At 40.9% G+C, this 18,905-nt stretch overlaps 1 protein-coding gene across 1 annotated transcript; it reads left to right on the forward strand.

The window, feature by feature from the left end:
* The first annotated feature begins 5,063 nt into the window (after positions 1–5,063).
* On the forward strand, positions 5,064–14,910 carry HRG (histidine rich glycoprotein). The gene is made up of 7 exons (XM_063078543.1): positions 5,064–5,246; positions 7,720–7,836; positions 8,659–8,749; positions 9,930–10,096; positions 11,094–11,174; positions 12,927–13,028; positions 14,095–14,910. Exons 1-7 carry the CDS (start codon positions 5,064–5,066, stop codon positions 14,908–14,910), a joined length of 1,557 nt encoding a protein of 518 aa, XP_062934613.1.
* Positions 14,911–18,905: the final 3,995 nt, after the last annotated feature.

Genomic DNA, 18,905 nt, shown 5'->3' on the forward strand with positions numbered 1-18,905 from the left:
CTCAAGCTCAAATGTTTATAGTGGGGGAAGCTGTGAGTGTAGGGGGAGTACATAGGGAGTACACAGGAACTCTCTAATTTCTACTTAATTTTGCTATGAACCTAAAACTGCTCTAAAAAAATAAAGCCTATTTTTTTAAGAGTAAAATTATCAAAATAGATACCATTAAATGACTGATAAAAACTTGCTATAGGTCAAATGTGTCCCCCAAAAGTTCACATGTTGGAAACTTGATCCCCACTGTAACAGTGCTAAGAGGGTGGGAAATCCAATTATGGTATTTGAAACGTGAGGCCTTTGAGAGGTAATTGGATTGTGAGGACTGTGCCCTCGAGAATGAACGAATCCATTCATGAAGTAATGAGTTATCGTGGCTGTGGGCCGGTGGCTTTATAAGGAGCTCTTGGGATTCTCGCCATGTGATACCCTGCATCACTATGGGACTCTGTAGAGAGTTCCCACCCAGAAGAAGGCCCTCAACAGATGTACTCCAGGACCGTGGACTTCCCAGCCTCCAAAACTGTAAGAAATAAATTTCACTCCTTTATAAATTAGCAGTTTCAGGGCCGACCCTGTGGCACACTCGGGAGAGTGCAGCGCTGGGAGCGCAGCAGTGCTCCCGCCGCGGGTTCGGATCCTATATAGGGATGGCCGGTGCACTCACTGGCTGAGCGCAGTGCGGCCAGTCACAAAAAAGACCAAAAAAAAAAAAAAATATATATATATATATATATATATATATATATATAAATTAGCAGTTTCACTATAAAACTCCTAGAAGGAAACAGAGGGGAAACACTTCAGGACTGGGCAAAGACTTTATGATAAGATCCCCAAAGCATAGGCAACAAAGGAAAAAAAATAAACAAATGGAATTATATCCTGAAAAGCTTCTGCACAGCAAAGGAAACAACACAGTGAAAAGACAATCTACAGAATGGGAGAAAATATTTGCAAATTATGCATCCAACAAGGAGTTAATATCCAGAATACAAAGGAACTCAAACAACTTATCGGTAAAAGCAAACAAACAAAACCCCAAGTAATCCAATTAAAAAATTTTCAAAGCAGCCGAATGGGCATTTCTCAAAGGAAGACATACAAATGGCCAACAGGTACATGAAAAAATGTTCAACATCACTAATCATAGGGGAAATGCAAATCAAAACCACATTGAGATATCATCTCACCCCAGTTAGCCTGGCTATTATCAAAAAGACAGAGAATGACAAATGCTGGCAAAGATGTGGAGAAAGGGAAACCCTTCTACACTGTTGAGGAGACTGTGAATTAGTACAGTCTTTATGGAAAACAGTATGGAGGTTTCTCAAACCACTAGAACTACCATATGATCCAGCAATCCCACTACTGGGTATATATATGCAAAGGAATGGAAATCATGATGTCTAAGGGAAACCTGCACCCCCATGTTTATTGCAGCTTTATTTACAATAGCCAAGAATTGGAATCAACCTAAATGTCCATCGACAGATGACTGGATAAAGAAAATGTGGTATATATACACAATGAAATTCTACTCAGCCATAAAAAGAATGAAATTCTGCCATTTGGAGCAGCATGGATGAACTTGGAGAAAATTATGTTAACTGAAATAAGCCAGGCACAGAAAGAGAAATACCACATGTCCTCACTCATGTGGGAGCTAAAAAAGAAAGAAACAAGGAAATAAACAACAAACACAATAATACTTTCAACGTTCAGAAGGAGAGAACAGAGCTGTAATTATTAGAGGGAGGAAACGGGGAGTGTAAGGGGTTAGGGAGAAACTGGTTCACGGACACAAAGAATGAGTATGTTTTGTAATGACGAATATGCCAACTGTCCTGATTTGATCATAACATATTGTACACAAATACTGATAGTCAACTCTGTACCCCACAAATATGTATAATCAATTATGTTTCTAAAAATGAAAGTAATAATGAATGACCAGTTTCAGGTGTTTTAAGCAACAGAAATGGACTAATAGAAAACTGAATCTTCTTTTTTAAAAAGTGACTTCTATTACTAAATAATTGAATGTTATAAAATTCTGAATGTTGTAAAATTAACTTACTCAGTGCTTTCCAAAAAAATAATTAAAGATTTACAAGGATGTCCCCTATAGCATTACTTATAAGAATAAATAGCTGGTGACAACATACATGGCCAAAAATATGGGAATATTAAATACATTAACATATTTACAGCATGCAATAGCACATAATCTTGAAAATAATCTTTCTGAAGAAAAAATAATCTGGGAAAGTCCTCACAGTATAACCTTGAGGGGAAAATACAATATTTAAACCATACAAAACAAGAAATTGTTAAAAGTCTGTATCTTGGAAAAGGGTTTGAGGGATGAGGGATGGGGGAGAGAGAACATTTTTATTTAACAATATTCTGCAATGTAATTTTTTTTTTTTTTACTTTTTGCAGGGGTTATGTCTATGATTAAAAATTGCATAATTAAAATTACTCAAAAATTTAAATCCTATAAAAAACCAAGCACAACATCTATAAAGCTTATATGGTTTCTATTAATATATAAAAAATATAGAGGTTATAAGTAAATAAATAATCAACCACAGTGGAGGAAAAAATCACCTATATGTACAGGACAATTCTGATGGTGCAAAACATATATATTACATATATTCAAATAGAAAAAAGTCTGTGAAGAAATTATTTGTTATAAATAGCTGATTTTTCTCATGGTGGTGGAATTAGAGGTGAATTTCCTTTACTCTTTTTGTATTTTCCACATTCTTTACAAAGAGCATGTATTCTAATGAGTAAAAAATCTTCAAAGAATAAAAACTCTTTTAGCTGGCTTTTTCTGATTACATGGGCAGGACACCCAGAAAGAACCTGAATGCCAGAATGAGAACGTGGAGATGAAGACCTGTCTACCCCAGTCTGTCCTGCACATCTGTCTTGGAAAAGTCACCACTCAACCTCTTGATTTCACATCTGAGGTCATTCTGTGGTTCCGACTGTCCAGGAAGCTTCCCCAAAGCCAAATGCCCCTTCTTAGGTCATCAGACAGTTCCCCAGGACAAAATATCTCTCCTACTCACTATTGTTCTATCTTCTCCAAACCTCACCGTCCCGGCACCCTCAATGTGCTCCCTGAGATGTCTCACCTGAAACTACCCAGTTACTGGAATGGCATCGTTAGCACTGTATCTGTTTTTAAGATTGAATAACACAAGAGGAAGAGGACACAAGGCTCCTGCAGGTGTCACTAAGTCTCAGCAAACAGTACCGTAGGAAAAGTTCTTGGTGCCTCTTCCCATACCTTTAGCATTCCCAGCCCTTCACCTACACCAGTGTTTGGTTCACCCAGGGCACCCCATATTGGGTACAGCCAATATAACAATAATAGAAAGCCTTACTTAAGGAGTTCAACTCATTGAAATGTAAAACAGTTCCTGTTTCATCGATAGCTTTCCCCCTGCCCCACTGGGTTCTAGTCCCTGAACACCTTGACCAGATTCCATACTATTCCTGTCTTTCTGAGTTACACTGGAGTGGTCCCATTGGGTATTTAAAAGCCAGTGTTGCTGGTATAAAAGTTCAGTCTCAAACATTATTCAAAACATAATTCTTCCACATTTAGTGCTCACTAAACCAATCTGTGACTCTTGGAAGTGAATTCTATTTTTCACATACCTTCTTTTTCTTTCTCTCTTCAAATTCTTTCCCTCCCTTCAGTTTTGCCTAGAGTCCCAGTAGTTCTCAACCTTCACTGCACACTGGAACTGAAACTACCAATATGTGAGTCCACCCCCAGAGATTCTGATTTAATTGTTCTGAAGGGAGTCCCAGACACAAGGATTTTGTAAAGCTTTTTAGGTGATTCTAATATGAAACCAAGGCTGAGAACAATTGCCGTAGACTCTCATGGACCTCCCACTGCTGAGAAAAAGCAGGGAGGAAGGGAGATGGTGCCTCCAGTCAGGCTATTTGTTGGCAATGGGGAGGGAATCTAGGCTGATTCCCTCTGGTCCTTCCTAATGCTGCTGGCCTCCACTGGTACGAAGGTTTCATGTAGGTATATTAGTTTCTTGCAGGGTGCGGGGAGTATGGTGTCACCTGTATCCCAGCCCTGTCCCCCGGTGCTGAGCCCCTCCCACAGTGGGATGGGCATCCACTCGCTCGACTCCTGCTCTCACCCCATGTCCTCTTCCCCGTGAACTAATTCTTTTGGGCCTGCTTTAAGTACTGCAGAGAAGTGGGATGGCATGGAGTTGCCCCAAATTCTTTCCAGGAACACTAATCACCATCATCATCAACATCATCATCATCATCAATAGCACCATTTATTCAGCACCTAATCTGTGCCAAGAATTATATTAGTTGCTTTACATATGTTTTCTTATTTAATTATCACATGAGCCTGCCAAGAGGTATTAACCCCATGTTATAAATGAGGAGGCTAAGATCAGAGATGTTTGATAGCTTGCTTTCCCAGCATCACACAGCAAGAAAGTAACAATGTCAGCGTTGAAAATTCAGATCTGACTTCAAAGAGACAGCCTCTTAATCATTCTATCCTATCTGAAGTCAGCTCCGTTTATGATGTTAACTGTTTATAACATGTTACCTCCCTCAGATAATGCAGTTGCATTCTACTGAGGAGTTTCAGTGTCATAATCTGAAAAGGAGACTGATGGTAGAGTTTTCCAGCTGAGACAGGCAGATGTAGGAGAATTACTTTACCCCTAACTGCACCCCCATACCAACATAGGCAGTGCTTATGGTCAGAAACACAGTTTGGATCTGCTGCCTATTAGAAATATCTAGATTTGTGCAGATCACAGTTTTGCTCACTCACCAGTGGTGTTTCTCAACTTTCTGTCTCCAGGACCCACTAATCATTTACAGCCTGTTGTGGATATTTGAACAAAGGGTCAAGGTGAACATCCCGAGTTACACAACAAACATGTATAAAGACTTTGTTTAATCAATTGTGTGTGTGTGTGTGTGTGTGTGTTTCAGAAAGTCTCTATAAAATTCTCTGCTAGGTAGACCATAGCAAGGGATGGTTTAACAAAATGAAGGCACTCACTGTAGTACTGCTTTTGATCACACTGCAGTATTCATGTGCCGTGAGCCCCACTGACTGCGACACTGCTAAGCCTGTGGCTGAGAAAGCTCTAGACCAGATCAATAAAAGGCGACGGGATGGCTACATTTTCCAGTTGCTGCGGGTCACTGATGCCCACTTGGACAAACAGGTGAGGAATGGCCAATTGTAAAGCTGAGGTGGGAAACCATGTACCAGGGCAAACACAACTCTAGCCCCTAAGTTTCTGCTTGTACAATGAAAGGCTTTGGTCAGGGTGTTCTGCTTAGTTTCTGTGGCTGCTCTAGGTCATTCTTTTTTTCCTTTAAACTAATGTTTGTTATTAGCATGTCCTTAACTATGAATCAATCTGTAAGTACTTGTAAGCACTTATGCTTAGCCCAATGGAATGCTAAGTACTGTGAGAGAAAATAATAATAATCTTCTGACACACACAGGCAAACTGTGTAAAATAGGATAGACAGCCGGGGAGAAAATGTTTCCTTAACCCTCCTAGGGTTCCTGGCTGGGTTTAAAATAAAACTGACAAAGACAGATTAACAGGAGAAAACATATGAATTTATTTCATCAAAGTTTTATGTGACATAAGTGATTTCAGAAATGAAGGCCCAAAGACCCATGGAAGACTATCCATTTTTATGCTTAGATTCAATAAAGAACGGACAGCCATGTAGAAACGTGACTGGACAAAAGGGTATGATCTAGTGGTAACAGACTAAAGGGGAGAAACCCAGCAAGGCCTGTCTATTCAGATTATTCTTGGCCTGTCTGTGTGGCATTCCTTCCTCCCAGGTACAGGGTAGGAACCCTTCTGGAATGAGTGTCTTATGACCTACAATCCTATAAGGTAGGTCGGAGAATTTCTTCACAGCCAGCTCCTACACAGAAAGTCAGGGGAGAAGGTTAGAGGAGTATTTCTAGGTTTTACAGCTGCTTTGAGAGAGAGGGCTTCTGGTTTCTATGTCCTGACTTGGGGGGAGAAAGAAAGTCAGAAGACAGCAAGACAGGAGAAGGTCAGATAGATCTTGTTTCTGAGGCCCTTTTGATTTCCTTTAGTTCAAAGCACTCAGCATGCCAAAACACCACACTTTGGTGTATCATGTTCTGACCCTGACAATATTCAAGTGACCAAGTGAGTGCTATAGATGCTGGAGCAATTTAATATAAGGAGATCTATTAAGATTGAATGGGAGAAGGCTTCAGCTGGGTCCTGAAGAATGGGTGGGATTTGAATAGGAAGAAGTTAAAGGTATTCCAGGTGAATTCCAGGCACATAGTTTCTAGGTGCGTAGGGAATCAGAACGGGGTGGAGGAGGATAGTTCCAGAAGTTCTATGTTGCTGTAGAGCAGCCATCAGCTTCGAAGAGAGACTATGCTTATCTTGAAGCCCAGCAAGCCTACTGTCTTCACTTACGTCATATGCTTATTGGAAATGGATTTGAGGTGCTAATAGAGATTATGAAGGGATGCTAAAGACTCCCCCCCACCACCACTGAAAACAAACAAACGAACAAACAAAAATCCACCCTCCCTTTGACAGAACAACTGAAATCAGAGAGACCAGACCGTGGCATATGACAGAGGACACCAGACCATTAAAGGGTTAGCAAGGGAGGCACTACAGTTTGCAGAGAACAGGAGGACAGGAATTTAGGATTCTGCCAGCAATTTAGTGACCATCAGTCTCATTCCAGGCTCTCCGCCACACGTGTACGACACAGGATGAATCAGCACTGTCCTACTTCTGAGTGGTAGTATACACAGTGGGTGGTAGTATAAAGAGGAGCACTGTGTGCCTGAGGAGATGAAGGCAGGTGACAGGGACATGAAATAGGAAGCTATTTCATGCATTCGGGAATGAAGAAATAAGGACTAGACCTAATCAGTGGGAATTAGGAAAATGAGGAATAGACGTGAGAGACATTTCAAAGAAAGACCAGTCATGGCCTGGTGACTGGATGCTAAAAGCAAAGAAAAGAATCAAATTTGACTTACAGTATTTTAAGCCAGAGCCTAAGGTAGTAAGTGGTTAATGGTGCCACTGACAAAGACAAGCGAAGTTGAGAAAGGCAGCTGGTTTATAAGAGAAGCAAGTGGGTTTAGCTTTGGGCAAGTTGAAATCAAACCAAAACATCCAAGTTCAGGAATAGAGCTCAGTGAGAAGGCAGAACTGTAGATGCAGCCTGGGCCATCATGTGGCTGTCATCACTTATAATTCTAGGCATGTCCCTTCAATGCCTCCACCCAAACCAGCACTGCCATTTGGTGATAGCTTTTTAAAGTTTGTGGGCAGGAGTAACATCATGAAAACATTTGGGAAAAAAAAAAACTGGAAATAACCCTTTAAAGCTATATTCAAACAAACAAACAAACAACATTTGGAAATAACTCTTTGAAGCTATATTTAAAAAATCTGGAAATGATTCTTTGAAGCTATATTTAAAAAACATTTGGATAACTCTTCGTAGCTATGTTCAAATATATAGATCAAATGACACAAAGATAAGAAATCTGCAAAGATTTGGAAAGCAGCAGGAATTCTGTTTAAGAAATAGATTGTGTTTATCTAAAAACCTCTGGGTTCCCACGTGCTACTCACCTATTGCTTTCTTGGCATTCCTCAGGAATCTGCAACTGTCTATTATTTAGCCTTAGATGTGAAGGAAACTGATTGTCCGGTCCTCTCCAGAAAACACTGGGATGACTGTGAGCCAGCTGTTTCTAGACGTCCATCTGATTTAGTAAGTAAACAGGGTACCACTCCCCTCATTTGATCTTTCTTACTTTCCTTACACTGCTTCCTCGGGGTAGACACATGCCTGGGCTAACACAGCAAAAGACTAAGGGCAGCTTTTGCTTTGAGGTTCATGATGATTATGTTGACCTTGAGTAATATCTCCTGAGAGCCATTCCTGGGAACTCAGTTCAAGATAAGTCAACAGGGCTGGTGGTCCGATGGGATAGCATGACCAGCTGTGAGGCCATGGGCAGATCACCAAACATCCCCAGACTTCAGTCTCCTCAACTGTAAAATAGAGGAGGGGTTTAGAGTAGGTGGGCTCTAAGGTCCTTTCCAGCCCTGACAGTCTATGGGTCCAAGAATCTAAGAATTGGTACTTGTGTCCCATTAGCAGGAATAGCCAAAGGGATTAGTTACAGTGAGGAATGGGGTCTTCTGCACAGTGACTATGGGTGCTCAGACGCCAGGTTCTGTGCCACAGGCGGAGAACACAAAGGCAAATAAACACAGATAGAAGATTTCATTCCCAGAAAATAAGAAGTTTACACACCTAGGAATTTAGCTTTTTTTCCTTTGAAAATATTTGGTATATGGTCATGGTCCATTTAAACAGGCCCCCCCTGGTTCTCATGAGGGTTTGGGGTGCCAATAGTATGCAGCACACAGAAACAGACGAAGAAAATGCAGGTTTTGAGACAGAGTTTGATAAAGAAAACTCCAGATACATTTCACATGGTTAGTTAGAGTGTACCGCATCACCTTCTGTCCCCTTGCATCCAGCCCGAGGAAGGCAATGCAGTGACTTGAACCCCCTTTCTTACAGGTGATTGGACAATGCAAGGTACTAGCTATCACACATTCGCCTGAATCTCTGGATCTTAGAGTGCCCGATTTTAACTGCACCACAAGTTCTGGTATGGTAACTTGTTAAATTGCTACTTGATTCTAGATTAAAATAGCATTCAATCATCCAGTGGTATTCATCATATAATACTATAATGTACATGACAAAAAAGGTCCCTGCCCTCATGGACTCCATTATTACTCGATCTCCTGAGAATAGAAGTGAGACAGTTTTCCTTCATTACTGGTACACCTTCCTTTAAAGAAATTCCTTTTAGAAAAATAGAGCTTTACAAGAGGCAGTATAGCATCACTATAGAGACGTAGGCTCTGGGGTCAGGCTTGAGTTTGAATCTCAGCTTCATCATTTACTAATAGTGTGATCTTGGGAACAAGTTACTTAACCTCTTTAAAGCTTTTCTCATTTGTAAAATGAGGATAATAATAGTATTAGTTCTTAAGCTTCTCATTAGAATTAAATTAGTTGTTCTACTATGCAGGGTATACTTAGCACTCAATAAGTATTGACTTCAACATCTAAAAGTTACGTATTACTCTACAGTTTACAAAGTGGGTATGCATATTTTGTCATTTAATCTCAGAAGAAGGTGTGAAGTAAAAATTATGATACTTTCTATTTTAGAGATAAAATACTTGAACCTTGAAAATGCTGAATGACTTGGCCTTGTGAACACAGTCAAGATGTGGTGAAGACATGACTCTGTCCCAGCAGTGTTGACTCTAAATTGCATGCTTTTCTTATTTACTTTTTCAAAAAGAATTATCACAGAATTCCTTTAAAAAATGGAAAATATCAACATGATTCAATATACAAGTCAATAGCCACACAACTTCTGCAGGAGGTTGCCTTAAAGAAAGGTTGAGCTGTATCTTCTCCTCTCTCTAGGCAAAACTTTATGTTAATAATATCTCTTCCCCCTTGGAAAAGAAGAGACGAGTTCATCAAAATATTAGCACTTCATGGGTGGTGGTGGTGGCGACATCATGAATAGGGGTCCCAATAGAGACTTGGGCATCAGAAAGCTCAGAAGGAAGGATCAGCAGTTTAGCTCTGCTGCTGATTGGCTGATTGATCTGCAACAAGTGACAGCTTCTTTGACCCTCAATTTGACCATCTGTAAAATGGAAGTTATTGTTATTCTTGCCAACATACTTAAATGTATTGAGTCCCAACATTGACATTGCTGTTTCTGACCCAGTAATTGTGACACTGCCATCTTCTTTCTCTAGTTTCTTCAGCAGTGGCCAATACCAAAGACAGTTCTGTAGTCTTGGATTTCTTTGAGGATACCAAGCTCTACAAAAAACAAGCTGATGAAGCCCTTGAGAAGTACAAAAGAGAGAATGGTGATTTCACCTTTTTCAGAGTGGACCAAGTAGAGAGAGCTGCAAGAGCCGTGAGTCTCCACTAACTTCCAGCTAAAGTCTAAGGGTCCAGGTTCCAAGCTGGCAGGCACCAACTGAACAACACACCCTTTCCACCTATCTCACTTGACCAGCTGCTTTTAAATTGGGGCCCCTCTTGCAGGCTTTGGGGCTGTGATAGACAGGAAGCAGGAAGCAAAGAACTGCTGTTGTGCAAGTTTTTTAGTTTTTGGAAGGGAAGATATTGGATATCTGACAGAGAGGAGGGAAATTCAACAAAAAAGAAAGAGGGAAAGATGAGCCTATTAGGGTTATGTGAGTCGTTAAAAAATCATCCAGTCTTTAACCTCCTTATATTATGATGGAAAACTGAGGCCCAGAGAAACTGCCTCACCATACCCAGTGGTGTGGCTGGAGCCATTCAGGTCCCTGCCTCACAGTCCAAGGACTCAAGAACCTCCTTGAGTTGTCTTGCAGAGCAGCTGGTCGATGTTTGTCAGGCATTTTGAAAATGCAAAGTTAAATAGATTATGGTGCACACAAGCAATGGAATGAATATAGTGCAGTCACCAAAAAGAATGTTTTGGACCCATGTGCATTGGAGAGAGTTTCACGACGTAGTGCTAAGGGGAAAAGCAGGTTACAGAATAATACTTAGAATATGAGCCCATTTATGTTACTTAGATCTGCTTGTATTTGTGCAACACATCTAGGAAAAAGGCTAGAAGGAGAAACATTTCAAACAGATGATAGTGAGACCTCTGAGAGGTTGTGGTGTAGAAAGGGTGATTTTTCCCACTGTGCTTATTCTGTATTATTTGAACGTTTTCAGTGAAATGGTGTTCCCCTTATCACTTATGTGATAAATTTTAGAAAGGCAGAAACCATAAAAAAAAATGGCACCTAGGTGATTTGGAATCCTCATAGTGCTTTACAATGTATCAAATAGTAGATATTTACTATCTAATGTTTACTTCATTTTATTTTATTTTTTCTGTTTCTGAAACTATTTTGGTCCTTCTATTGCAGAGAGGAGGGGAAAGAACCAATTACTATGTGGACTTCTCTGTGAGGAACTGCTCCAGTGAGAATTTCCCCAGATACCGTCATGTGAGTATAATAATGTCTGTGAAATAGTTTCACCTAGAGAACACTTACTACCTGCCAGGCACTCAGCTAAGCGCTTGACACATACATTAACTTATTAACCCTCAGACTACCCTATGAGGTAGATACTACTTTTATCCTTGATTGTAGATGGAGAAACCAAGGCACAGAGAAATTAAATGAATTATGAGAATATGGTTTTACAACATACATGATATATACCTAAACTTAAAACAGGTTTTTTTTTTTTAACCGATTAGGATTAAAGGCTTAGCTAAAACCAATAACCAGCTTATATTCAGACCCTCCCCAGTAGTTGGTTTTATTCATTCCATCTCACTGACACCCACAGGGATCCCATTTGACAAATGAGGACGTAACTGAGGCTTAGCAAAGGAAAGGTTGTGCCAATGTTAACAACCGAGGTGAGATTAGAATCTGATTCTCCTTGTGCCCAGTCCAGTGTGATTTTCCCCCCAATCATTTACAAATAGATACCCATTTACCTGGAGGAAGATCTCAATAGGCATTTGCATGGTGACTTACAGTTTACAAAACACCTACGCATATATTATTGCCTTGTTGGAACCTCACAACAACCCCACTGAGTAGAAGCAAGTGTCAGCCTCCAATTCCCTGGGACAAAGGGGCCTAAGAGTTTAACCACTTACCTAAGGATGCAGCTAGAAAGTGTTAGGACATGGGATTTTAACTGTGGCCTTCTGATTTCAAGTCCAGAATTTTTCTGAGGTGAAACAACACATTTCTTCCTGGCTAGAAGGGAAGAAACATTTGTTAGTTTCTTTTCTGGCTGTTTAAATTTGCAACCTGACCAGATTTAGAATCCTGCCTAGTGGCCACCAGGAAGGACACCTTCCTCCCCTGTCCCCATCCCCAACAAACCCTTAGCTATCTTTGTGTAGGTAATGCAAGCCCAGTGCAGAACCACAGGGCTGGAGGAGAGGAGGCTCAGTGCTAAATGTCTCAAAGCATTACCTCATTTAATTGAGCCCTCCCACAACTTGTGGGTAGAAAACATTATACCCAATTTACAAAGACTGAGTTTCAGAAATCTTGTGTAACTTGTGTAAATTCACACAACCAGTAAATGGTGAAGCCAAGATTAATATAGGTCTGTTTGACTCCAAAACTCTACCCACAACCTCAGTGATTAACAGTTTCTTCCAGAAAATAGTCATCTTCTTGTCCTAGTCTAACTTTGACGGCTGGGTTTAGGGGCCTCTGGAGCACAGGCATGCCAGCCAGTTGTAGCCCTTGTACTCAGAGTGGGGCCAGCAGATGCTCACCTTGACAGGGTCCATGCAAGCCATCTTTATACTGGCTCCTCCTTCCCGACGCTTTCCTCCAAGGGACGAGTTCAAGTTTTATAACTCCCTCTTCCACACAATTCCTTGTTCTCTCTAGGCACAGGCAGAAGGGTTGGCCTAAAGACCAAGCAGCAATGACATGGTATGGGGGAGCTCTCTGCTGGGGACCACTTGTGGAGAAAAACCATAGCAACTTGTGATGAAATCCTCTGGAACCTGCACTTTCCCCTAAGTGTTGAATAGGAAAGATTTTCAATAACTGGCAGGGATAGCTGATACTACGACCCTGAGTTTTCTAAAGCTCCCCTTCCTTTCCTGAATATCTGGATGTTCACGACTCTGGCTGGGCACTTTCACACCACCTCCACACGCTTGTGCACGCACACACACACCCATGCACACTAACAGGCTTCTCTCTTATTTGTAGGTCTTTGGATTCTGCAGAGCAGATTTGTCTTATGATGTAGGAGCCACTGACTTGGAAACCCCAGAAGACATTGTCGTAAACTGTGAAGTCTTCAACTTTGAGGTGGGTTGCCTAAGTAGCCTGTTTCATGAGCAGGCCCAGACCAAGTGATAGTTTTACACATGTAGTATATTTGGTTCTTATGGCTCTGTGTGTATATCTGTGAGTGTGTGTGTGTGTGTGTGTGTGTGTGTGTGTGTGTGTGTGTGTGTGTGTGTGTGTGTGTGAGAGAGAGAGAGAGAGAAAGGGAAAAAAGATACAGAGAGAATAGACCCCTGGAGAAAGAAGTGGCAATTGCTGGTATGACACAAAAAGTATAGTAATTTTTACAAGAAATGGGGCATGGTAAGATTGGCAGAAAAATAAAATCATGACCAATTTAATCAACCTTGAAAGAATATGAAAATGACCCTTGTAGTTAGGATGACAGTGCTGAGACTTAGTAATTCTTAGCTTTTAAGATCAGGCATAGAATCTAAGAGGAATGAATTAGCCTCACACTTATTAGATAAATTGTATAAAATAACATACAAAACAATATTTAACATCTATCCCAGATATCTTTGTTTTATTTTATGGCTGAGCACAAAGATGTTCTTCACACTATTTTTTATTAAAAAAAAAAAAAAAAAGGAAAATAATTTGAATGTCCATGTCCTGACTCAAAAAAAAAAAGAAAGAAAAAGGAAGGGCAGGTTTGTCACCATAAACATGGCTCCATAGATTTTTTTAAAAATTAAAGTCTGATCAATGAGGGAAAGAGGAGGCCAACTGTTTACACTTTAGGAGGAAGAAATGTCTATATCATCAAGACTTAGAACTCTGTCGATAATATCAATTATAAGGCACTAGTTTTCCAAATGTTGGTCTACGGTTGGTGCCATTCCATAACATAGTTTTACCACTTTATGTTGAAATGGGAAAAATAAGGATAGTAAATCAAGTTTTTCATAATACAACATTTATTCCATCTAAAGGACTATCCTTTATTCTGAGATGATCTTTATGACTCTTTTGTTGTCAAAATATTATTCCTTTTGTGAAATAATGATGGTGGTAGATAACGGTTTTTGTTTGCAACTTCTCTTGTTTTGCGTGATGATATTCACTCTTCTGCATCCTTTACCAGGAACACAGAAACATCAGCGGTGGATGGCCCTTTGCTGGCAAGTCTCCATTTAAGCCAGATGGATCTAGAGACCATCATCATCCCCCAAAGCCACATGAACATGGATGCCCACCTCCCTCAGCAGAAGATCACCCAGACAGACCAACACTTAATCCAGGAGCTCCTCCACCATCTCCCCCTCCAGGGCTAAGATGTCGTCACCACCCTTTTGTCACCAATGGGATCCAGGGATCCCCTCACAATCATACTTCTAGTAAGAACCGGTCCCATGAGCATCACCCCCATGGACACCGTCCCCATGGACCCCCTCCCTTCGGACATCCTCCCCATGGACCTCCTCCCCATGGACCCCCTCCCCATGGACCCCCTCCCTTCGGACATCCTCCCCATGGACCTCCTCCCCATGGACCTCCTCCCCATGGACCCCCTCCCCATGGACCCCCTCCTCATGGCCATAAATTCCATGACTATGGCCCCTGTGACCCACCACCACATAGCCAAGGTCCCCAGGATCACCATCGCCATGACCACGGCCCACCACCTAGGCACTCAAAAGAAAAAGGCCCAGGTAAAGGACACGGTCCCTTCCACGGGAGACACACTTCATATGTTTATCGGCTCCCTCCACTAAAGGAAGGTGAAGTTCTTCCTCTTCCTGAAGCCAATTTTCCCATCTTCTCATTGCCAAGCCGCAGAGATCCACTAAAGCCAGAAATTCAGCCCTTCCCTCAATCAGCCTCTGAATCATGTCCAGGGCAGTTCAAGAGTGAATTTCTACAAACTTCCAAGTTTTTTGCACATACATCTGCAAAATAAATTTTGATTTCCTTGGTGGGGAAAAATGAATAATGTTCTGAATTAGAATAAATAAAATATGACCAATAATAAATTAAAATTACAGTTATTTTGACCTTACTTTTATTTATTTATTTAAAACATAAAATATTGCTTTTACAACATTTTTTTCATGTTGTAAACGTTTTAGAACATTATACATGAATTAATTTCCATCAGGCTTTATTTATGACATTTGTAGGAGTTCACTGTAGTTTGAATTTTATCATGACTTTTAAAGGAGCCAGTAAAATTTAAAACTTCCCTGTATTTTTTTAAATTAATGGGGTTTCAATCCAGTGAGCATTTGTACATTTTTGCCAGTATATGGCCAGCTGAAGGCTTTTCACATTCCTTACATTTAGCACTTTTATCCAGTATAAGTTTTTTCGTGCTTCCGAAAGGAACTGAACTGAAAGGTTTATCGTGTATTTACGTTCATGGACTCTCTCTCCAGTGTGAGTTCTTTTGTGCATTCAAAATGAGCTGGGATAGTCAAAGGCTTTCCCATATATCTGACATGTGCAACATCCATCTTCAGTGTGCAGTATCACATGTCTTTGAACACTTGTGAGAGCAATGAGGGCTTTCCCACATTTCTTACATTCATAGGGTTTCTCTCCAGTATGAGTTCTTTCATGCATTTAAACAGAAGTGGGAAAACTAAAGCCTTTACCACATTGCTTAAATTTATTGAATTTTTATGAGCCTTTTCATGCATTTGAAATGAACAGTGGCAGCCAACAGTGAAAGCCAAAGGCTTTCTCACATAATCTTACATTTATAAGGTCTATCTCCAGTATGCTCTATCATATGTCTTTGAACGCTTGTGAAAGAAACAAAGGCTTTCCCACATTTCTTACATTCACACGGTTCTTTCTAGTGTGGGTTCTTTTATGTCTTTGAAAGGCACTCAACCAATTGAAGCCATTATCACGTTGTTTACATTCATGGAATTTCTCTCCAGTGAGTTCTTTCAAGTATTCGATACAAACTAGACCAACTGAAGGCTTTACCACATTATTTACATTCATTCAGTTTTTCTCCATGGTGAGTCCTTTCATGAATTTGAAATGAACTGGGACAGTCAAAGGCTTTGCCACATTTCTTACATGTATAAGGTCCATCTCCAGTGTGTGTCATCTGTGTCTTCCAACACTTCCAAGAGAAGGTTTTTCCTCATTCCTTCCCATCATAGGGTTTCTCTCCAGTGTGAGTCCTTTCAAGAATTTGAAAGGAGTGGAGGTAACTGAAGGCTTTCCCATGTTGCTCTTTTTTATATGGCTTCTCTCCATATTCCTGATTTTCATATGGTTTATGTCCAGTGTGAGATGGGATGTGCCTATTAAGGGATGAATGACACATGCAGACTTTTCCATACAAACTACATTCACATGGTTTTACTCCAGGAGGACTTTTCTTGTTCAGGTTAAGATTTGGTGTCTGGCTGAAGGTTTCTCCACAATGATGACTTTCTTTACTTTCACTGACTTTATCTGCAATATGATTGCTTAGATTTCTCCTGTGGTTTTTCTACTGATCTTCAGTGTTCTGGTCTTTCCATATTTTTCATACAGAAGCCAAGTTTGTAAAGATTTCCTCCATGACCTCTCTGCAGAGTGTTTTCTGAGAATGATCCAGCACAGCACCACTCTTCCAGGGTGAAGTTGACAACCTCATGCTCAAAGGCCACTGAGTCCATTTCCCCTCTTTGTGTGTCCTGGCATCCTCCCTATGACTCCTGCATTCACTGTCGGTCACAGAGGACAGAGGCTGTGGCAGAGATGCCTGAGGTCATTACAGGTAGGTGGGACATTGCTGACACATTCTGGGAATAAAAAGCGACATCCATACATCTTTGCAAAGTGACTCCTCCACCCCTTCCAGCAGCACTTCTGATTCTTAACCTTACTTTTATACTCACGATAGAACAAAATGTGGATGGGAGAGGAGATGACGTGAGAAGAGACAGACAAATGGAAAACAGAGGAAAGATCTCAATGCTACAAACCAGCAGTTAATTCACTAGCCACTACGTCACTTGAGGCAAATCTCTGATACTCAGAATTTCTTTTAAAAATTTATTATTATTATTATTATTATTATTATTATTATTATTATTATTATTTTACATTCTAAGATGTTGTGGGGCAGTGTGGGGGAAGAGGAGGAGGGGGGGATGGGGAGGGAGACAGTGGTGGGGCTGGAGGGGTGGAGCTGGCCCACAGCTGGCTCCTTCGCTGGCCTGGTTGCAGGGGAGGGGGGCAGTGTGGCTGTGATCCTCAGAATTTCTTTCTTCCCTGGACTTAAGTCCTCTAATTCTAGAGTCTCTATTACTGTGTATGCTACAGTTGGTCATACCAAGAAGGTATGTATGATCAGGTAAAGGATTATTATTATTATGATAGTGACCCAAATTCTCTCCCAATGGTTATTTCTAGTGGTCCAAATTTCTTTTTTGAAAAATAAGTTCTAAATTCAGTTATAAAGCAAACAAAGCTCTGGCTATAAACTGCAAAGAAAGTTGCGGGCATGAATCATGACCGTAAATTCAGGTACACAAGAAATATCACTTTATTTTTCAGAATAAATTAATTTCTATTTCAGGTTGCCATCCTGCTGGGCTAATAGGAAACTTAATCGCAGTCCTACTTGGATTCCCCTCACCCTGCTACTCCCTACACAAAGTTGTGCCACAGTTCTAGAATCTCACCTAGTGTCAAGGTGTTTAGGTGGTAGGCATGAGAAGGAGTCTGATTCTTGATCATTGGTCCACCAGTCCCTCCTGCTGAGTTATGCTCACGACCCTGCTCTTTGAGTCTAGTTGATCTGATACTTCTGTATCAAATTGGGGGTACAGGAGTCTCTGTAAGACTGCTAATGAACAGGACTGCCAAGATATGCCACACAGCTACTCTCTCCCTAGGATCTTGCTGCCTTCCAGGCTGCATGCCCAGAGAGTGTTGCCCTCTGCTTCAAGATCACCAGGCTGCGCTGTCCTCATCTCTTTCCGCTGGCTAGTGGCTCTCTTTTTAGTCTCAGATAAGTTCACTTTCTTCATTTTGGGTGCCAGAAGACTCTTTTTTCATATTCTAATCACTCCTCTTTCTCCCTTCTACCCAAATCATGGCTCAAGCATTTAGAAACAGGCTAATAAGACTTCAGATTCTCTCTACCTTCTAGCCTCAATGGTTAATGCCCAAAGTATTTAATAATTAACATGACAAGCACTGACCAATCAAACCAATTACAACAAGCAATTAGAACAGTCGCCAGCCATAAACAACCCCTGTGGCTACACTGGGGTGCACCAGCTGAATGTGGCCCTGCAGAATCACATTCCTTCACAGAGGTATGAACCCAGGGTCAGCTGCTCGAATAGGAAGTAGAGAAAGGTAAAATCCAGGGAGGCAAAAAAACAAAAAACAACCCACATAGGTTAATAACTCAAAGCATTATCCTCCCCAGCAACATTTGAGTAGTGTTTTATGATTTGTAAAGTACATTCATAAACATTGCTTGAGTTAATAAAAATATTACCTGGAAAACACAGGAAAGCTCTCAATTCATCTCTATTAAATGTACTCATCATATGCAGACACAGTTGCTGCAGGTGGATGATGAGGTGAGAAACCATCCCTGCCCTAGGGAACTTACATTCTGCTAGAGGTTTTAGACAATATACTGCTGATTGTTGCTTTTCTAATTTTTTTTATGTCATGATGGCTAAAAAGTACAACTATATGGGCCGGCCCCGTGGCTCACTCGGGAGAGTGCGGTGCTGGTAGCCCCAAGGCCCCGGGTTCAGATCCTATATAGGGATGGCCAGTGTGCTCACTGGCTGAGTGTGGTGCGACCACACCGTGCCGAGGGTTGCGATCCCCTTACCGGTCGGGAAAAAAAAAAAAAGTACAAGTATATGAATGCTTGTTTGCAAAGATTCCATCAACTTTCAAAAGTGATGTTAACAGGAGTGA

Source organism: Cynocephalus volans, chromosome 1, assembly GCF_027409185.1.
Source record: "Cynocephalus volans isolate mCynVol1 chromosome 1, mCynVol1.pri, whole genome shotgun sequence".
Taxonomy (NCBI): Eukaryota; Metazoa; Chordata; class Mammalia; order Dermoptera; family Cynocephalidae; genus Cynocephalus; species Cynocephalus volans.